General features: G+C 32.9%; 3 protein-coding genes across 3 annotated transcripts; all 3 read right to left on the minus strand.

Moving 5' to 3' along the window:
- Positions 1–6,971: 6,971 nt before the first annotated feature.
- On the minus strand, positions 6,972–9,556 carry LOC139496374 (acanthoscurrin-2-like). Its single transcript, XM_071284948.1, has 3 exons — positions 9,258–9,556; positions 8,321–8,735; positions 6,972–7,052 (listed from the first exon to the last, which is right to left on the minus strand). Exons 1-2 carry the CDS (start codon positions 9,511–9,513, stop codon positions 8,329–8,331), a joined length of 663 nt encoding a protein of 220 aa, XP_071141049.1. The 5' UTR covers positions 9,514–9,556; the 3' UTR covers positions 6,972–7,052; positions 8,321–8,328.
- Positions 9,557–10,724: 1,168 nt separating this feature from the next.
- On the minus strand, positions 10,725–12,561 carry LOC139494640 (uncharacterized). Its single transcript, XM_071282800.1, has 3 exons — positions 12,543–12,561; positions 12,077–12,223; positions 10,725–11,467 (listed from the first exon to the last, which is right to left on the minus strand). The coding sequence occupies exons 1-3, from the start codon at positions 12,559–12,561 to the stop codon at positions 10,725–10,727; spliced, it is 909 nt and encodes a 302-aa protein (XP_071138901.1).
- LOC139494995 (uncharacterized protein KIAA1958-like) lies at positions 12,498–13,582 on the minus strand. The gene is made up of 2 exons (XM_071283111.1): positions 13,257–13,582; positions 12,498–12,936 (listed from the first exon to the last, which is right to left on the minus strand). Exons 1-2 carry the CDS (start codon positions 13,531–13,533, stop codon positions 12,656–12,658), a joined length of 558 nt encoding a protein of 185 aa, XP_071139212.1. The 5' UTR covers positions 13,534–13,582; the 3' UTR covers positions 12,498–12,655.
- Positions 13,583–23,614: the final 10,032 nt, after the last annotated feature.

Below are 23,614 nucleotides of genomic sequence, written 5' to 3' on the forward strand. Positions count from 1 at the left end.
TTTACATAAAGGCAACAGTAGTATACCGCTTCATTTTTGTATTGTTTTATTTATATTTCTGTTAAATTAACAGATTTAGTAAAAGAAAAGTATTCAAATATATGACTGTTATGACTTTCACCACTCCAAAAATTCGTCCAACAACAACTATTATTTTTGTTGATGACACACGTTTTTAGTAACTAAACAAGGAACATGATATTTTTCTGACATTATCAGTTAATTTAATAGAGAACAAACACACAATTAAAGGTGACATTCGACAGTTGTTACATTTTATGCACTAAGAACTTATACATGACATTTGAATAGTTATTTTTGTATAAGGTTTATACCCTCAACATTGATAATGACAGTAGTGCCATTGATGGTTAAAAACCATAACAAAGATACCAGGATTCATACTGTGTTAGCTAGAAGCCAGTTCATCTGCAAAAGAAGGACAACCGATACCAGAGTGATATGCAAACTCAGAGATGACAACGCCATGGCTATAGAAGAAAAAGACCGACAGACACACAAAAGTACAAATAAACACAACGTAGACAAATAAAGACTAAGCAACACAAACCAAACACAAAACTGATACTACGGAATGGTTTCCAGATCAGGCTTCTACATGTGGCGCCAATCGTGATGCTTATGTTATTATAAATCCGGTAAATGGTCAAATATCTGATATCATCTTTGAAACGGATATTTCAAAACGATGAACGAACTCGTGAAGACGTTCGTAAAATTTACGAATGGATGATTTCAACTTCACATTAGGAACTCTTGGTTTAAAAACTTCCTTGTGATTGCAAAATACTCAAGTAACATCAAGTCAGAAATTTAAAATGACCAAATAAGGTAAAACGTTGAGAGGACACAACCCCGAAAGATATTTTTTTTTGTATTTTAAATCAATTCAAATTTTGTAAACAGTTATTTATAAGAATGACCAGATAATGCTTCAAAGATATATGTAGTACATTCAAACCATACTGTGTTTCGATTACAAAAAGACAAAGGTATACTAAAAATAAGCTAGCAAACACCAAATAAAAACAAATCTTATTTTTGCGCCTTTTCTACTATAAATATATACTTTTCTGATGCACAAATCATTTAATTTATGTCTAATTGCACTTCAAGTATACCATTATTCCTGTGCATATTTATTATAATGATTTGGCCTTGTATGTAAGTTTGTTTTTATGTTTTTTTTTTATCTACAAGTTAATTACAACCAAAATGAATGACAGGCGAACATGTATACAAAACTTAATGAATAATTGAAATCAGGATATTTGCTTTATTTCGAAAAGGTTTGTGTTAAAGGAAGAAAAATAAAAAAAAAAAATATGTGGCGCTTATACGCTTCCGAACTATACCATTGAAAAAAGCTTGTTTTGTTTTAAATTGCACAACTGTTCTGAGATATTTATTTTCATTTTCAATCATTAGTAACAGCTACAATTAATTGGCTATTACAGTAATATGTATTTCAATTTAGTCAATATTAGCTCGGATACATCGCTGATGAATAAATCAAGTACAAGTGAATACTACCAAATTATTGAATCCGTACCCTTCAATTTAACCCAATAGCTGGTGATGAATTTTCATAAGCTAAGAGTGTTTGGATATCAAAAGGAAAAGGATTGTCCAAATTGAAATTGAGACAATCGTTAACCTTTCGGTTTACCGATTAGAACCACAAATAATTATTTGTATAAAATAAAAACGTTGATTAATAAAAATGTTCCACCTACAATTAAGGAACGGCTGTGCAATTGATTATATTTAACATAAAAAATTGGGGTGAACACTAAATAATCCGCGTAGAGTGTGGTTTTAAAATGTGCACCACATATGTTATGTTATTTCGAATAGATAGAAAAAATGTTGCTGTCATTTTTTAATTTAATTATAAATTCCATATAAAACCGGAGTAAACCATGAAAAAAACGTTGATGACGTCACGGTCACATGACAAAATTAAGTCTATGATAAACACAACAACGTCAGCCAAGCAGAAAACACGTTACATCCAAAATTAAATTATTAGGGAATCAACAGACCTAGAGGAATTGGGGAATAAGACAGCTAACTGTACAAATCAAATTATGCTGGTATAAAGCAAAACTAATTCAGGACAATTTCAATCATTAGATATCAATTTACATTGGATGTTCATTAATAATGGAGAGTAATAAATCACTGCTGTACTGGTAAACTGCTTAATGTAAACAATGTTAAAATGATTTAAATTGATTACGACAAAATTGTTGCAAATAAAAAAAAAAAGTCATGTTTGATGAAGACATATCAGTTATGTGTATAACCGTTCATATTGTTAAACGATACAGAAGATGTTGTTCTGAAATGGGATTACCACTATTGATGCTATATTGTGGACTAATTACAGCCTTTGAAGCTTCGGTAATTATCATTGCTAACAATTTTTGTTATGACCATAACAAAATGTTTGTATGCCTATACTTACAATCATTGGTATGAAAAAAAAAATGTTTAAACTAAAATACCGATCTGTTGTTTGAAGTTACTTGACTTGTTTATTTAAATTCTGCAGCCGATAAATTTTGCTATATCATGGCGGGTTTGCTTCATTGATTCGAAGCTATGAGTTGACACAATAATGACCACCGTTAAATATTTCCATGTACATATTTACCTAGACTATTTTATATACATCAATTTCATACACATGTATATAACTGTATATTTTAAAAGATACATTATAAATTATATTGGTTATATATTATGAGAAAAAGCTTCATACTGACATTCTAAATAGTTATCAAAAGTACCAGGATTATAACTGTCCCATCTTTTTTTTAAATTGTCCGTTTCCGAATTTTGAAATTATTTTGAATAATAAGGTTTTAATTGATTTTGTTGTTGTTAGGTCCAGTTGGTCGTATATCCTTCAACTATTTTGAGCTTGGCTTACAATTATTTTGCACTGAGCGTTCCTTTCGCAGGGAAATAAAAAAAATGCTTTGATCAGCATATTGCATTCATTACGTGTTATTTTCAAATTCTTTTGGAACATGATGTGTATACTCAATCAAATACAAGGACATGTACTTTATACTCGAACATGTCAAACAACATTGCTATAATTAGGCTGAGACAGTGTTTACACTATAATGGATTGTGATACGCAGTAAACTCTAGTTAGAACCAACTAAGATGTTCTATTTAGAATTGCATGTAAAAAACCGTTAAGTGTTATACATTATCGTAAGGTTAAATAAAAAATGTATGTAAAACAAAGTCAGCAAATTATCTTTAAGTAGCTAACGTGTCATACAAACATGTATGAAGAACTTTGCGATGAATATTGAAAGTTTGATTATGTACTCTAACTAGTTAGGAAAAAAATGCCATATTTAAGTATATGTGTTTTTTTTCATTCTGTAATTATATTATATAATTGTATTGTAAATTAAATAGTTTTAACATGAATAGGAAATGCATTAACATGCTTTGTAGTATATTTGTTTTTAATTTGCTTTGGTCGGGTATAATTTTTGTTCAATTGGTCAACTTATATTACAGAATGAATTATCAATTACTATAAGACAACTATATACAAAAAAACAATCAAACAAACACTAACTAAAATAAAAAAGAAGCAAACAACAACGTATTGTAAATAGAAGACGAGAAGAGAAGACGGACACCATTCCACAGTATATACAATTAGAGCATCAATGATGGAAAACCAGACACCTAAGTATAAATACGGCTCGCTATCAAACAAAATACATACTTTAAGATATATTTAATCTAAGATGCATTAATTTTTGACACATATTTGTTCAAAATAATTTAATATAATTCACAGCATATCCATCCAATGTTAGATCGTGTAATAATCGAGTTATTTTATGTTCAAATCACTTTTAAGTGTGAGTTGTAAATTTTCTAAAACAGTTAAAAACCTTTCAACTTCGAGACAAAAACCAAACAGTTTGAAACTGTTGTTTAATTAAGTGACCATTTACCTATTCTTCTGAATTAAAACCAAATTTTATTATCCATTTATATAACATTTACTTAGTTAATAGTGTGACAAAGAGGAATATTTAGTAAATGAGATGTGTTAATGTCTTTTATTTCTATTTTAGAAAAAAATGGAGTTGTTTTCCAAATTCTTTGGCAATTTGATGTTGATAAATAAAGGTATTCCATCAATTATTCTTGAGGAAAAAAATGTGGATATATCTAGTTCATGTAGTTTTTGGTGGGTCTCGTGTTGCTCAGTCTTAAGTTTGCGATGTTGTTTCTTGTGAATTTGTCTGTTAGTCTCTTTCATGTTCAGCCATGGCGTTGTAAGTTTATTTTCTATTGATGTGTTTCACTGTTCCTCTTGAAACTTGTGTCCCTCTTTTAAAATTGAGAGCAAGGTTACATACATTAAAATTCTCTTATAGTACACTATAGTAAACAAACTGAGCTTCTCTTAATTTTAAAAGTGGGGCGAAAGATTCAAGAGGAACAGTTAAACACATAAATCGAAAAGTACAGTACAAATATTATGGACTTTTCGTTTTGAATTTTCCTCGGAGTTCATTTATATGATTTACTTTTTATGATAAAGAATGTTAAAATTGCAAAACGGTTATTTTGAAAACACAAAAGGCAGGACAATGCAAATGATTCGTTTATACTGGACACACATATTTTACAAACACTCTAAAAAGGATACTAGTTAGTCAATATTAGTCGGAACGTCCTAATGATAAACTGCATCACTCTCTGAATGTATTTTTGCATTTACAGTTTCATAGAACTCAGTACAAATGGCGATATTTGTCTTTATTAAAGTTGAAATCCGTACTAAGGCCTATATCTGCTAATTTTGTCGTATTTGGTCACATCCATTTTTTGGTTTATTCGAAAAAAATGTTCTGATGAGATATATTCAACAAGAGATTTCTATTGTATGTTGATTTATAAAGGGTATTAGATAAGATAAGAAATAACAAAAATAGATATTTATTTAAATCTGTAATCATTAATGAAAGTGATACAGAAAACAAACAAACTTTTCTTTTACAGTCATGTTTGTTTTAATTTAGTCAATGTAAGGTCTGATACATCGCTGATTAATAAATCATGTACATGTGACCAATACATAATTATTAAATCCTTTACCATGTGACCAATACATAATTATTAAATCCTTTACCATGCGACCTTTAATTTACCTGATAGCTAGTAATGGATGTTTATCAACTAAGAGTGTTCGGATATTAAAAGAAAAATCATTGTGCAAATGGAAATAAAAGAAAGGTTAATCATTCGGTGGACTGATTATATCTATAAATAATAATTTCTATACAGTAAAAACGTTGATTAAAGGAAAAAATGAAACCTATTCAACAGACCTAAAAGAAAATACTTTTGCACGTGTTTGTTATATATTTATAAAAGAGGGACAAAAGACACCAGAGGGACAGCCAAACTCATAAATCGAAAATAAACTGACAACGTCATGGCTAAAAATCAAAAGGACAAACAAACAAACAATAGTACACGTGACACAACATTAAAAACTAAAGAATAAACACCACGAACCCCATCAAAAACTAAGGGTGATCTCAGGTGCTCAGGAAGGGTAAGCAGATCAAGCACACGAAACGTTGATACATATGTTCATTCCAACCATCGTGTATTGTCTCTTTTTTTTTTCTTTATTAATTAGATATTTGTTGTGATACTACATAAATTCAATATGATAAATTTAGTAAAATCAGGGAATTTGACAGATATTGACCAAATAAAAATGTGTGAACAGTCCTTACATGTTGCTATCATATGAAGTCGTTTGGTAACTGTATTTAGAAAAAAAAATAAGAAGATATCATAGAGTGCATTGTTTTAATCGAAAACATAGTGGTGGATTTTTATTTCAAGAGAAATATGAAAAAGGTGCTGTCCGAATGGAAACAAATTATTTGACCGTACTTATCGAATTGTGTTTGTGCGCGTATGAAGAAAGTGAATTCAGATTAACGTCTGTCAGAAATAGTTGTCGAAGTTTTCATGCGTTTAGGGACTATAATCCAATTCACTCTTTAACCCACCAACGCCTGTTTTAGATTTAGTAAGGAACTTGAGATTCGTTATTTGAGCGCTCCTCCATGATGCTTTTATTCAAAACGTACCACATTTAATCAGCATACGCCTATAGGAGATTAAAGAAAGTGATATACCTTTAACTTAATTTAAGTATATATTTTGGCCACGAGCATCACTGAAGAGACATGTGTTGTCGAAATGCGCATCTGGTGCAGAAAAATTGGTACCGTTAATGTTATTAGTGTGGTTTAGTGTCTTACTCAATCACTTTCACCACTAAAACCACAATTCATCTCTTTTATATCAAACAAAACATGTACATTAGCAGTGAAAACAATTAAATATCTATTACACTGGATGGTCATTGATAGTAATGACAACTAATACATCACCATACATCATAATGTGTACAAGGTTAAAGTGATTGAAATCGACAACTACAATATTAGCAAACGCTCAATCATATTAACCGAATAGATAACAGCTTTCATATTCCTGACTTTGTATAGACATTTTCTTTTGTAGAAAATGTTGGATTAAACCTGGATTTATAGCTAGCTATACCTCTTAATTATATGAAGTGGCATCAAATGTAATCATATTGACCAGAGATTTTTTATCAAAACCAACAAATAGAAAAAAATATCTATCGGACTATTTTTAACCTTTTTAATTGTATTCGATGATGACTAATATCAGTTATATACATTTGATTATAATACACATGTGACGTATATATGTTGTTCAAACAAAGTGGTCACCCATTAAAATAAATCTAAATGGCCTACCACTATATATGATGCAAGATAAACAGTTGCTACAAATGTTTTTTTAATGTATCGTAGAAGTGAAATGAACACAAAAAATAGTAATATAAGCAAATATATTTTAATTGCAAATTCTTATTCCATCCTATACAATGTAGTATTGTTTCCCATTTCTTTTCTGCACATCTACAAAATATTAAAAGTGTATAGCAGGTGAATTTAAGTAATTTGGAATAAATCAACATAATTCAATGATAATAACATTAAATATGTGTTTCACGATATTCTGTTTGTTTGATTGCCTAACAACAATTGCTCGTAATTCAAAGAATAATCTTCATATCAACATGAAGATTTTACATTCGCTATAATACATGTTCATCATAAAAGTGCACAGATAATTAAAAGATAAACTTGATATTACTTTTTGTTCATGGCTTTATTACCATAAAAGATGTAATTATAAAACAAAAATTGCTTTTTTTGTAATTTTATCGGGATGAAAAATAGTTTTTAATGCAGCCCAACATTTTAACACCACAGTACAATTACAAATGGAAGTGTTATTATGTAAATGTAAAAAAAAATATTCGTATTACCGTTATCAAACCAATCTCCTTAAAATTCAAAACGTTAATCTTGATTTGATAAACATTGGCAGTATGACTTCATAAGTGAGTGGTTTAGCTAGCTATAAAACCAGGTTCAATCCACCATTTTCTACATTAGAAAATGCCTGTACCAAGTCAGGAATATGATAGTCGTTATCCATTCGTTAGATGTGTTTGGACTTTTGATTTTGCCTTTTGATTTTTGACTTTCCTTTTTGGATTTTCCTCGGAGTTTAGTATTTTTGTGTTTTTATTTTTTTCAATGTATACATACATAGTACAAGAAACACAAAACAATCTAGATGACGTACTATGTATATGGTGTAGATACTCGTTGTAACATTTTAAAGATAGTACTAATTTGAGGGGTATGCATACAATTTAATTAAGGCATCTTTCAATTATTTGACAGGTTTACAATACATGGTTTACAAAATCGTCAAAGATTATTAAATTTATTCACTGTTGTTTCGATATGAGAAATATGGCAAATAGTACAGTTATTTCGACAGTGTAACTGACGTTACTAGTGCATCATTTCTATGTGTTTAGCATAGAAGATGTCTTTTGGTGTACAGCATAGTATATAAAACTACCACTTGACTTGTACCCGATACGGTTGATAGACAAATATCTTTTTGCAAAATCCCGTATATTCATCTTCGTAGTGTTACGAGTAATAGGCATGTCAATGAATAATATCGAATCCGAATTCTCATGGTTATAGTTATAAATAAAATAAACATCAAATAATAGAGATTAAATACATATACAATATTTGGATTTGTGAAACATACAACAAAAATTCAAGGAATAAAGTATAAAAAAAAAGATTTTACAAACCATTCAGATTAATATGACTTTTTTCCTCCGCCATATCCTCCGCCATATCCACCGCCATATCCTCCGCCATATCCACCGCCTAATGCTCCGCCTAATCCTCCGCCTAATCCACCTCCTAATCCACCGCCTAATCCTCCTCCTAATCCTCCTCCTATTCCACCTCCTACTACAACTCCCCCACCGATTCCACCGCCAATTCCACCGCCGATTCCACCGCCGATTCCTCCACCGATGCCACCACCAATGCCACCTCCGATGCCACCACCGTAGTTACGGCTGGTTACCCACCATGGGAACCATTGACAACAGGTATTCCATTGCAATGGAAACAATGGTGACAGTCTGCATTTTTTGTCCAAAGTAAGCTCCCCTTTACGGCAAAGACCTGGACGGCAGGTACACCACCAACGACCAGCTATTATGTAACAAACATTATTTTGTATCAATGTTCAGTTTGTATAAGGGAATTCATACAACAAAATACTTAAAACTTATGTACCAAATTGTTCTATTAAAAAACAAACTATTTATAATATACATGTAACAGTATACATTCACTTTAAATAATTAGTCAAAATAGCTTGCATATTTTTTGTTTCAAACGCCCAGAATAATTTGAATGAATTTTAATAGTTGCACTTATGGTATGTGTGTTAAATTTAGTTTAGACCAAATATTACAGAACATATTGATGTTAAACAGTGTATAATTCCCAATCAGAAAACTATCCACCAATATTTAAATGCAATTGATGCAAAAACTGTTAGTCAACAGTGCAGAATTTGATAGTGAGAAAGGCATATACGACCTGAACAGTTGAGTAGATAAATTAAAAAAGAAGAAATTAACAAAGTTTACAAATATATTTAAGGTCAACTAAGCGTTAGGAACTTTTTGAATGTCACTGATAATGAACCCAATATTAACATTCACTAACCTCCTCCGATTAAACCTCCAGCAACACCTCCACCTCCTATTAAACCTCTGGCACCGCCTCCTCCTGCGCCACCTCCAATTATACCTCCATCTACACCTCCGCCACCAAGAACTCCTCCTCCGCCACCGCCACCTCCACCTAGAGCAACGAAATCTCCACCTCCACCTCCGCCTCTACCACCACCATAGCTGCCTCCATAGCCATATCCGTAGACAGTTCCAACAACAGCTACCAACAGTATAGTTAAAACTCCCATGGTTACTTACTTTGGATTTATTCAACCTGATTTGATCGTCTTTAAACAGCTCTATTTATACCACCAATGTTTGGAAAAAAATGACCATGCATTGTAATAAACCAATGATAAATGATGAATAATCATGCACTTTTGTGGTTTTAAATTTAACGATTCAAGCAAAAACTGTGACAGAGTAGTCATGTGTTGCTGTAACCAAAATATGTTTCCCGTTTTTTTATATGATTCACAATACGATTCATTATTTTCAATTTTTTTTACTTCAATATACGAAAACTACAAATTATGCACGTTTCTATCGGACCAAGCTATAAAGCAGCACAGTTTCTAAGACAGAGAAAAGTTACTGTTATTAAATGTAATTTATACCTTTCATTCCTGATTTAAAAGAAAAATGCATTTAAATTCCAATGGATGGAAGAATACAAATATAAAAGAAACGACAGAGAGAACACACACTTGATACGTGTCGTGGTCACTTGAAATTATCGGGCTTTTTCACATTTATTATGAAGCCAAATTTGAGAAAATGTAATCAACAACTGTCTTGTGTCGTATATAAATCGACCTGTATGCAAATTAATACATACATATACATATTTAACAGTTGAATACTTTACAAAGATAAGTTCTCAAGACTCAAAATACGAAAACAGTTGATTTTATGAAGTTCATTGTACTATAGTATTAATGAATGGGTGTTTTATAGTGGCCCTGTTATATGTCCAAGGTTTGTAATAATGGTCGAGGAAGTCTGTAATGGCCCGAGGCAACGCCGAGGGCCATTACAGACTTCCGATGCCATTATTACTGACCGAGGACATATAACAGGGCCATTATAAAAACACCCATTTCTTAATACATTTATTAACCAACTGAACAAAAGTGTATGTGTTACTGCCAACTTGATGTACTCTCTTCTTTTTTAATGACAGTTTAATTTTGAAAAAAAATACTTTGTACTTCACCATAATAAATCTTTTTATATACCAAATATCTAAGATATTAGATTGACAGAAGTTGTGTGTTGATAAGAAGTGAACAGTGATTTCTATATATGGTTCCTCTAATGTTGGTTGCTGGTCACTAAATTAAATAAAATACAAAAAAAAGTCTTGTAATTATATTATTTTTAAAACATAACTAAATTTAATATAACATTAACAATAGTAAAGTTGGTTTGAAAATGTCTATTCCTGTGATGACTCAAATTATTTTTTTCCGGAAAAAATGTTAATGTTTACAGTTCCACCAGTTACAGATGCACCACAAAGAATATTAAATGGGTTTGTTTCCTGTCGATTTTTTACTGCTAATGTGTTAGAGTTAAAACTGTGGAGCTGTGAAGGTGTACAGTACCTCTCAACTGTAATATCATCAGTTATATTAAAGCTTTCATCTCTGACAGCAGTATTACATGTAACATCAGCATTTTCTATATTTGATGAGTGTTCATTTATACTGTTTGTATCTTCATTCAAATCTGGAATAGCAGTGTGTGCTATGATGTTGGAAGCCATATTTTGTTGTTTAATAGAAGGAGTGTTGTAATGAGTGAGGGTAGAAACACTTTTCCATCCTCCTAACTGTGCCACTTCTGTAATTGGCCGTTCCGACTGCAGTAACGAAGAGGCAAATGTTTTCCTTGTTGAGTGGTTTACTTTTCTACCAGACAATTGAGCCTGATTAGCCATCATTTTCATCATTTCCCCCAACTTGCTTTTTCCTAATGGTTGATGGATGTACCAAACTTCAGTATCCACATTAACATTGACAAGTGGTCGTAAATAGAATCTTGAGTTTGGGTCATTTTTCAAATCTGATGGACGCTTTGACAAGTACAGTTTTAATAACCTTATAGGGCAATTATCATTATCTTCTTGTGCAAACATTTTTGGGGCCACAGGTCTTTCATCTCCAGCCTTTGCTCCGGTGCGGGTTTTTGTTGTTCTTTCTGAAATAAAATAAATTTCAATGCAAAACAGTTATTGATAGTTGCAATATAGCTTTTATCATTTGTTCACATCAAAATATGCAGATTAAAATGACCCGAAAACAATGTTGAAGTTATGCAAACCTAACATGCCTAATAAAACAAAAAAAATAAATAAAAATATACCAGCAATCAGTTTCAATTTGTCTTCAATAACCTAATATCAAATAGACCGCCCGGTTATAGGGTCTGTTTTAAAATTGCAAAAAAATTACGGTGAGAAATCTATTTTTCGGTATAACATATAACCTCAACTTTCAAGATATGGAACTGCAATAAAGTCAATGATCCTTTTCTGTAATTTTTGTCTTGTGTATGTTTCGGATTTGTGGCGATTAGAGATTATAGTTTCTTAACCATAAGACAAAAAAAAAATATGTGTTTACTGTACCCTTTCCCTAAATTTTGTTTGACTATTTTTGATTAAGCACTGTTAAAGTCACAATGTTGCTCCCATAGACTCAATGTAAAAAAAATACCTTACCTACATACCCTATTTTTTCAGCATGTAACAGTAAACACACATACTTTTTTGTTTGGCCTAATATAAATATCAATATAATATCTTACCATTAAATTCAACAAATTCTAAGCCTTTTGCATTTTTTTTTATCTCAAGATCACCTAGTAGTAAGGTTGAATGTTCTTGTCGTCCACGGAATGCGAAGAAAACTCCATTATTAAACCAGACAGTATTCAACAAGGATGTTGGATTAGCTAAAAATAGAAAAATAGTACAAATATGTAAATTTTAGGAGTGTGTAATGAACATGTTATAATAACAAAATTTAATCAACAGTTTGAGAGACATTTTTAAATGTGTGCAGAATATAAAAATATCATATATCAGCTTTTTTTTTAAATGGAAATTCAATTCACATAAATCAGTAAAAAAAAATGTTATTCCATGTACTTTTCTTACTTTATAAATGTTACAGCAAAACAACCATACATGATAATGATTGATTTTTTTTAGGCCGACTTCATCAATGTTTTAACTACATTTCTATATAAAAATAAAATGTGGCGAGATCACAATTCAAATTCTTATCCATCCATGAGGGAACTTAAGATTCAGTTAGGAGTAAAATTAGGAACGTTTATCATACAAAAAATATATCTAACATCCAAACTAAAACAAAACAAAATTTAGAATGACATTATAGACATATCAGCTCCAAGTATCTGTTTATTGTACAACAATTTCACGTCTTCAGGCTCAACTGCTTCTGCTCTGTTCTTTTTGTTGCCTTTACCCTGGCCTTTTAACTCCTTACGTTTAGTTTCCAATATTTTTCTTGAGTGGTCAAATAATTTGTCTTTCTTAAAGTCGATCATGCTCTTATTGTCTTTTAGATGCCGATCTATACTATTTTGGACACCAGTTAGAGTCCCAGGCTCAAACTCCTCTCCATCTTTTCTTCGAACTCCTAAAATAAAAAAAATCACATGGATCTTTTTTTTGTACAATCATGCTTACATAAAAAAAAGAGGTACATGTACATGTAGTTACATACAATTTGGGTTCAACACATTTAGTTATTTGATATTTTTTTTGCCTGTTGATTATGGATGTTAAATCCAGTAAACAAATATCAGGTATATTCAAGAGGAGAACAAGTTATAAATTATTAAAGAGATAGGGATTATTATTTTTGACTGCCACGACGGTGGGGCTGAAAATATCATGCATTTTACTGTTTAATGACATGTTTATTAAATGTGTACGTTTGAATAAAACAATAAATACCTATATAAAAACGAGATAGCAACACATCAAGCTCCTCTGCTGGAACATCTTCAACCAATCTTAAATTTCCATTTGATCTACACCAGTCATAAAACATCTTCAAGTCAGAGTTTGTTTTGTAGGTGGTATTTTTGTTTTTGTTGTTTTGGAGGAATTTGTCAGTATCCTCCAAAGTAACTGATTTATAGCGTGTATTTGACACTTGTGGCAGGACTTCTTCCTCTTCCGTAGCTACCACCTCCTGTGCATCGCTAACTGGAACTTCCGTGATAGGCATGACCTTTAATTCTACAAGTTTTACGACATTATCAGTGTTTTCAACTTTGTCGCCATGAATCAAGGCTTCCAATACCATCATTTTATCCATTTCGGCTAAACTTTCATACCGCATAATGTCATCAACTAAAATATCCATCATTTCTGCGCCTGATTTTACCCCTCTGTCCGATTTTCTAGGCGTAATTGTAGGAAACTTAGATTGCCGAGCAAACGAATTTCCTTCTCCTGCATTGCCAGCCATGATCGTCTGCAAAATGTCAACTTCCGGTTTTAAGGTCAATGCAACTAGGTCAACTTATAGTCTACTTCAGAAATATTGATTTTACGAAACCATTGCATTACCGTATCTTACAGAATAAAATTAGGATGACTTTTTTTTTCGAGGCGATCCGTTTTGAAAATCGGCGGCCATGTTAAATTTATTACATTTGATATTAACACTGTTTTCCTGTAATGGCCCTGTTTTTCTGTAATGGCCCTGTTTTTTCTGTAATGGCCCTGTATTAATGCCCGGTTTGTCTATATTAAGCACAGTTAGGATTTTTAATAAATAGTCATTTTTGGCAATAATGTACTTAGTTGGTTAATAAAATGTTGTATAAGGTCAGTTTCTATCCGATACAGCTTACATATTTATGTACACAAACTGTAAAATGCTTCTGATTTTTGAATAGTGATATATTGGATTAATTAACATTGATTTCAAATACAAAAGCATATTCACATGGAGGAAAGAGTTATTCATCGCGCTAATCGTCACGGACTTTTACATGCAACATTATGGTTTACATGTTATATATACAATTCGTTTTGGTCAATATTTGTCGTTAAATACAAGTTCGGAATATGGAATTAAAAAAATACTCTTTTTGTTTCGGTAAATATGAAGTTTAATTGATTTCTTAAAATATTCTTCACTTCGGTCGTCGGCCTCTAAGCATCTTAACAACAACCATAAAAACCCTATTTCGCGTATCAAACATAAACTAAAATAACTAGTCAAGGAATTTGTTTTTGTCCCGGCTGATAAAGCTCCTAATAATATCCTTATTGTTTGACGTAATATTATATTGAGGTTTTGCAAAAGGAAATCACGAATTCACCAACATTCCAACTGACTTCTTTTTCGGAAAACGACAACTGTAACAAACACATACTTGTAGTCACTTATTTACTAGCAGAACCAATACAATGCAATTTCCAACTATCTGCTAGCTTTCGAAGCTACACAAAAAACCTTACAAATATAGATTTTGTTCATCTTCAGGCCATTGTTCTACTAATAAATGTCTATTCTACTTTTAAATAGTACACTTGGTACAATAAAATATCTGATAATAAATTGTGTAAATAAGGCCTTTGACAATAATTACTTTTGGAGTGTCAAAAATTCGTTAGAAGTACTTGCATAAATTGCATGCATATATTGGTGATTTTGAATTTGTTCATTATTATGTCACCCGATCGACAATGTCGGGTGACATATTGCTTTTCTTATGTTTCTTTGTTATTAAGTCACCAAAACGGAGTTTTTGGCGACTTATTGTTTTTGTATCGTTTCTTATTATTATGGCACCCTCAACGGAGTTGGGGTGACATCTTGTTATTCTACGTTTCTTTTTTTTATGGCACCCTCAACGGAGTTGGGGTGACGTATTGTTATTGTACGTTTCTTTTTTTTTTCTTATTATGGCACCCTCAACGGAGTTGGGGGTGACGTATTGTTATTCTACGTTTCTTTTTTTTCTTATTATGTCACCCGATCGACAATGTCGGGTGACATATTGTTTTTCCTCCGTTTCTTTGTTATTATGGCACCCTCAACGGAGTTGGGGTGACGTATTGTTATTCTACGTTTCTTTTTTTTCTTATTATGGCACCCTCAACGGAGTTGGGGTGACATATTGTTATTCTACGTTTCTTTTTTTTCTTATTATTATTTTTCTTCTTGCAACAAATTTTGTCCAGGGGATTTCTTAAAATCCAATGGACCAATGTTGATGGAACTCTACTATAATAAGGACCCCCACGTGCAGAGTTGCAGTAAGCATGGAATGGTTCAAGATGGCTACCGTTTCCATGGAAACAGAACAAATGTGAAAAAATCTAGGTTTTGGTTTTGGTGAACTGTTTGGATATGCTTTAACTCAGAATCATTATATTTTAATACAATGGAGGTGCCCACTATATACAGGTTTTGGATGATTTTGGCTCACATTGGAACTACTCTGTTGCCATGGAAACTACACCAAAAATTCCAAAAATCTCAAAGTGCTCCAAATTTAATGAAACTTCACAGTAACGATGAGCAACATTGTAAGATGTGGCATTTGAAGTTGGAATTTCCAAAATAGCTGTTGTTACCATGGAAACAATGCAAAAAGGTCAAAAATTTCAACACAAAAATTAATATGCTGCAAACTGGATGAAACTTTACAGGAATAGTAGCTAGCATAAGCAGAGTTGCATTTTGAAGTTGGAATTTTCAAAATGGCCGCCGTAACCATGGAAACAGCAAAAATTTCAAAAATTTCAAAATGCTTTTAACTTAATGAAACTTTGCAAAAAGGTTACTAGACATCTGTAGATGCACTCTTTGACTTTGGAATTTTCAAAATGGCTGCCGCTCACCTGGCAATGGGGGAAGGGTGCCATCCGTTATTGCTAGCAATTACAAATCTAGCTATTATTATTTTTCTTCTTGCAACAAATTTTGTCCAGGCGATTTCTCGAAATCCAATGGACCAATGTTGATGGAACTCTTCTACAGTAAGGACCCCCATGTGCAGAGTTGCAGGAAGCATGGAATGGTTCAAGATGGCTACCGTTTCCATGGAAACAGAACAAATGTGAAAAAATCCAGTTTTTTGTTTTGGTGAACTGTTTGGATATGCTTTTTCTCAGAATCATTATATTTTAATACAATGTAGGTGCCCACTATATACAGGTGTTGGATGATTTTGGTGATCATTGGAACTACTATGTTGCCATGGAAACTACACCAAAAATTTCGAAATTCTCAAAATGCTCCAAACTTCAGGAAGCTTCACAGTAACGATGAGCAACATTGGAAGATGTGGAATTTGGCGTTGGAATTTCCAAAATATCTGTTGTTACCTTGGAAACAATGCAAAAAGGTCAAAACTTTGAATTTTCACAGAACATTCCAGAACATCAATGTTAAATTTATTCTAGAGACATCAAATGGTATGTGATTGTATATGATTATGGAGGGAAAGAAGTTGGAATTTTCAAAATGGCCGCCGTAACCATGGAAACAGCAAAAATGTCCAAAATTTAAAAATGCTCCAAACTTAATGAAACTTAACAAAAATGATATTTTGAATGTGTAGAATCATTCTTTGACTTTGGAACTTTCTAAATGGCTGCCGCTCGCCTGGTAATGGGGGAAGGGTGCCATCCGCTATTGCTTGCAATGGCAAATCTAGTTATGGCACCCTCAACGGAGTTGGGGTGACGTATTGTTATTGTACGTTTCTTTTTTTTCTTATTATGGCACCCTCAACGCAGTTGGGGTGACATACTGTTATTCTACGTTTCTTTTTTTTTTTCTTATTATTATGTCACCCGATCGACAATGTCGGGTGACATATTGCTTTTCCTCTGTTTCTTTGTTATTATTATTATTCTTCCAACTATTTTGTCCGCCACTTTTCTCGGAGCCAATGGAACCAATCTTAATGATAGTTAAGTATAATAGGGAACACAAAATTGCGGGTTGCAGTAGGGTCTAAGACCATAAAAAATGGCTGCCGTTTCCATGGAAACGGAACAATTGGGAAAAATTCCACTTTTTGTGTTTTTGGAATAATTTGGAGATGCTTAAACTCAGAATCATCATATTTTAATACAATGAAGGTGCCACCCATATACTGGTTTTGGATGATTTTGGCAATCATTGGAACTACTATGTTGCCATGGAAACTACACCAAAAATTTTAAAAAATATGAAAATGCTCCAAATTTTTTGAAACTTTACCATAACGATGAGCAACTTTGGTAGATGTGGAATTTGGTGTTGGAATTTCCAAAATGTCTGCCGTTTCCATGTAAACAATGCAAAAAGGTCAAAATGCTCCAAAAACTTCCGGGTTTGGTGAATAACTTTGGTATGCTTGAACTTAAAATCATCAAATTTTTACACAATATAGTTATCCACTATATACAGGTTTTGATTGATTTTGACAATCATTGGAACTACTCTGTTACCATGGATACAGGATCAAATATCTCAAAAATTTCAAAATGCTCCAAAATTGATGAAACTTAATATGATAGTTGACTGGCAAGTCTGGATGAGACTTTTGACTTTGGAATTTCCAAAATGGCCACCGTTGCCATGGAAACTGCAAAAAAGTCAAAATTTTTCAAAATGCTTTGAACTTGATGAAACTTGATATTATTGTTAACTGCCAAGTACAGATGACACTTTTGACTTTGAAATTTTCAAAATGGCTGCCGTTGCCATGGAAACGGCAGAAATGTGATTTTTTTTAAAATGCTCTGAATGTACTGAAAATTTACAGAAAGATGTATTGCCATAAATATATGTGCATTCACTGTTTAACCATTTTGAAATGGCTGCCGGTTAGTGGCAATAGGGGAAGGGTGACATCCGCTATTGCTTGCAATGGCAATTCTAGTTTTTATTAATCTTCTTCCACACATTTTGTCCACGCTAGTTCTCGGAATCAAATGGGTCAATGTTAATGGAACTCTACTATAATGAGGACCCCCATATGAAGTTGTGCATCTTGCTATGGAATGGTCCAAGATGGCCACCGTTTCCATGGAAACGGAACCAATGTGAAAAAATACAGTTTTTGTTTTTGGTGAACTGTTTGAATATGCTTGAACTCAGAATCATTATTTTTTAATACAATGTAGGTGCCGACTATATACAGGTGTTGGATGATTTTGGCACTCATTGGAACTACTATGTTGCCATGGAAACAACACCAAAAATTTAAAAAATCTCAAAATGCTCCAAACTTCATGAAACTTCACAGTAACGATGAGCAACATTGGAAGATGTGGCATTTGGAGTTGGAATTTCCAAAATGTCTGTAGTTACCATGGAAACAATGCAAAAAGGTCAAAAAATTCAAAAATAAAAAAAAATCCTGCAAACTGGATGAAACTTAACAGAAATGGTCACTGGCATAAGCAGAGTTGACTTTTGAAGTTGGAATTTTCAAAATGGCCGCCGTAACCATGGAAACAGCAAAAATGTCCAAAATTTCAAAATGATCTAAACTTAATTAAACTTTACAAAAATGATAATTTGCATGTGTAGATTCATTCTTTGACATTGGAATTTTCAAAATGGCTGCCGCTCGCCTGGCAATGGGGGAAGGGTGCCATCCGCTATTGCTTGCAATGGCAAATCAAGTTTTTATTATTTTTCTTCCACCTAATTTTGTCCAGGAGGTTTAATGAAATCCAATGGACCAAAGTTGATGGAACTCTATTATATAAAGGACCCTTAGGTGAAGAGTTGCAGGCACCATGGAATGGTTCAAGATGGCTACCGTTACCATGGAAACGGAACAAATGTGAAAAAATCTAGTTTTTTGTTTTGGTGAACTGTTTGGATATGCTTTAACTCAGAATCATTATATTTTAATACAATGTAGGTGCCGACTATATACAGATGTTGGATGATTTTGGCATTCATTGGAACTACTATGTTGCCATGGAAACTACACCAAAAATTTCCACAATATGGAAATGCTCCAAATTTTTTGAAACTTCACAGTAACGATGAGCAACATTGGAAGATGTGGAATTTGGCGTTGGAATTTCCAAAATATCTGTTGTTACCATGGAAATAATGCAAAAAGGTCAAAACTTTGAATTTTCACAGAACATTCCAGATCATCAATGTTAAATTTATTCTAGAGACATTAAATGGTATATGATGGTATATATGATTATAGAGGGAAAAAATTACACTTTTGGAATATTCAAAATGGCCGCCGTTACCATGGGAACAGCAAAATTATGAAAAAAATCAAAATGCTTTAAATTTAATGAAACTTATAACACACTTTGCCTAGCTTATGTAGACTTAACTTTTGAGTTTCGAATTTTCAAAATGGCCGCCGTTGCCATGGAAATGGATGCCGCTCACCTGGCAATAGGGGAAGGGTGCCATCCGCTATTGCTTGCAATGGCAAATCTAGTTATTATTCTTATTCTTCCAATGATTTTTGTCCGGCAGATTTTTTGAAGGCAATGGAACCAATCTTAGTGATAGTCAACTATAATGAGGAACACAAAATTTCGGGTTGCAGTAGGTCATAGGACCATTAAAAATGGCTGCCGTTACCATGGAAACGGAACAATTGTGAAAAATTCCACTTTTTGGTTTTAGGGAATTATTTGGAGATGCTTAGACTTAGAATCATTATATTTTGATACAATGTAGGTGCCCACTATATACTTGTTTTGGATGATTTTTGGCATTCATTGGAACTACTATGTTGCCATGGATACTACACCAAAAATTTCCAAAATATCAAAATGCTCCAAATTTAATGACACTTTACAGGAACGATGAGCAACATTGGTAGATGTGCAATTTGGCGTTGGAATTTTGAAAATGTCTTGTGTTACCATGGAAACAAGGCAAAAATGGTCAAAACGCTTTAAAAAACCTTAAAAGTGGCATTTACTTCCTTAAAATGGTAGGTCAAATTCATTGAAACTCTGATGGTATGTTCCCTCCCATGTACCAATGGAGTATCTGCCATTAAAAATTTGGAATGGTCTGTGTTACCATAGAAACCAGCCAAAATGTCAAAAATTTCAAAAACTTCAAAATGCTTCAAACTTGATGAAACTTAATATATTTGTTGACTGTCAAGTCTGCATGAGACTTTTGAAGTTGGAATTTCCAAAATGGCTACCGTTGCCATGGAAACTGCAGAAATGTCAAATTTTTTCAAAATGCTCCAAACTTAATGAAACTTAATATTATTGTTTACTGGCATGTATAGATGAGACTTTTGACTTCGGAATTTTCAAAATGGCTGCCGTTGCCATGGAAACAGCAGAAATGTGAAACTTTTGACAATGCTCTTATTGTACTGAAAATTTACAGAAAGATATATCGCAATCAATAGATCTGCATTCACTGTTAAGTTGTTTTGAAATGGCTGCCGCTTAGTGGCAATGGGGGGAAGGGTGACATCCGCTATTGCTTGCAATGGCAATTCTAGTTATGGCACCCTCAACGGAGTTGGGGTGACATATTGTTATTGTTCCGTTCTTTTTTTCTTATTATGTCACCCGATCGACAATGTCGGGTGACATATTGCTATTCCTCTGTTTCTTTTTCACTATTATTATTATTATTATTATTATTATTCTTCCACCTAATTTTGTCCGGCAGTTTTCTCAGAGCCAAAGGAACCAATCTAAATGATGGTACACTATAACAAGGAACCCTGACTTTCCAGTTGCAGTGCAACTTTGGAACTAAAAAATGGCTGCCATCACCATGGAAACCGAAAAATAATGGAAAATTCCAGTTTTTGGTTTTGATGAATTATTTGGAAATGCTTTAACTTAGAATCATTATATTTTGATACAATGTAGGTGCCGGGCATATACTGGTTTTGGATGATTTTGGCAATCATTGGAACTGCTATGTTGCCATGGATACTACACCAAAAATTTCCAAAATATGGAAATGCTCCAAATTTTATAAAACTTCACAGTAATGATGAGCAACATTGGTAGAGGTGGAATTTGGTGTTGCAATTTCGAAAATGTCTGCCGTTACCATGGAAACAATGCAAAACAGGTCAAAATGGTCAAAAAACCTTTAAGTGGCATTTATTTTCTTAAAATGGTAGGTCAAATTGATTGAAACTTTGATGGTATGGTCCCTCCCATGTACCAATGTGGTATATGCCATTTAATTTTGGGAACGGTCTCTGTTACCATAGGAACCATCCCAAATGTCAAAAATTTCAAAAATTTTAAAATGCTTCAAAATTGATGAAACTTAATATGGTTGTACACTGACAAGTCTGAATGAGACTTTTGAAGTTGGAATTTCACAAATGGCCACCGTTGCCATGGAAACTGCAGAAATGTCAAATATTTTCAAAATGCTCCAAACTTAATGAAACTTAATATTATTGTTAACTGGCATGTATAGATGAGACTTTTGACTTTGGAATTTTCAAAATGGCTGCCGTTGCCATGGAAACAGCAAAAATGTGAAATTTTCTAAAATGCTCTCGATGTACTGAAAATTTACAGAAAGATGTACTGCAATGCATATATATATATGTGCATTCACTGTTAAACAATTTTGAAATGGCTGCCGCTTAGTGGCCATTGGGGGAAGGGTGACATCCGCTATTGCTTGCAATGGCAATTCTAGTTATATTTATTCTTCCACACTTTTTTGTCCATACTATTTCTCGGAATTGGCTTGAACAATATTGATGGAACTATACCATAATGTAGACCACCACATTCTATAGTGCAGTGGGGTATGGCACCATCAAGATGGCTGCCGTTGCTATGGAAACGAAACAAATGTGAAAAAATCCTGTGTTTTGTTTTGGTGAACTGTTTGGATATGCTTGAACTCAGAATCATTATATTTTGATACAATGTAGGTGCCCACTATATACAGGTGTTGGATGATTTTGGCACTCATTGGAACTACTATGTTGCCATGGAAACTACTCCAAAAATTTCAAAAATCTCAAAATGTTCCAAACTTAATGAAACTTCACAGTAACGATGAGCAACATTGGAAGATGTGGAATTTGGCGTTGGAATTTCCAAAATATCTGTTGTTACCACGGAAACAATGCAAAAAGGTCAAAACTTTGAATTTTCACAGAACATTCCAGAACATCAATGTTAAATTTATTCTAGAGACATTAAATGGTATATGATGGTATATATGATTATGGAGGGAAAAAATTGCAGCGGGGGTTTGACTTTGGAATATTCAAAATGGGCGCCGTTACCATGGGAACAGCAAAATTATGAAAAACTTCAAAATGCTTTAAATTTAATGAAACTTATAACAAATTTTGCCTAGCTAATGTAGACTTAACTTTTGAGTTTCGAATTTTCAAAATGGCCTCCGTTGCCATGGAAACAGCAAAAATTTTCTAAATGGCTGCCGCTGGCCTGGCAATGGGGAAAGGGTGCCATCCGCTATTGCTTGCAATGGCAAATCTAGTTATTATTATTTTTCTTCCACCTAGTTTTGTCCGGCAGTTTTCTCAGAGCCAAAGGAACCAATCTGAATGATGGTGCACTATAACAAGGAACCCTAACTTTCCAGTTGCAGTGCAACTTTGGAACTAAAAAATGGCTGCCATCACCATGGAAACCGAAAAATAATGGAAAATTCCTGTTTTTGGTTTTGATGAATTATTTGGAAATGCTTTAACTTAGAATCATTATATTTTGATACAATGTAGGTGCCGGGCATATACTGGTTTTGGATGATTTTGGTAATCATTGGAACTGCTATGTTGCCATGGATACTACACCAAAAATTTCAAAAATATGGAAATGCTCCAAATTTTATAAAACTTCACAGTAATGATGAGCAACATTGGTAGATGTGGAATTTGGTGTTGCAATATCGAAAATGTCTGCCGTTACCATGGAAACAATGCAAAACAGGTCAAAATGGTCCAAAAACCTTTAAGTGGCATTTACTTTCTTAAAATGGTAGGTCAAATTGATTGAAACTTTGATGGTTTGGTCCCTCCCATGTACCAATGTGGTATATGCCATTGAATTTTGGAAACGGTCTCTGTTGCCATAGGAACCATCCCAAATGTCAAAAATTTCAAAAAATTCAAAATGCTCCAAAATTGATGAAACTTAATATGATGGTACACTAACAAGTCTGAATAAGACTTTTGAAGTTGGAATTTCCAAAATGGCCACCGTTGCCATGGAAACTGCGGAAATGTCAAATATTTTCAAAATGCTCCAAACTTTATGAAACTTAATATTATTGTTAACTTGCATGTATTGATGAGACTTTTGACTTCGGAATTTTCAAA

Source organism: Mytilus edulis, chromosome 11 (assembly GCF_963676685.1).
Source record: "Mytilus edulis chromosome 11, xbMytEdul2.2, whole genome shotgun sequence".
Taxonomy (NCBI): Eukaryota; Metazoa; Mollusca; class Bivalvia; order Mytilida; family Mytilidae; genus Mytilus; species Mytilus edulis.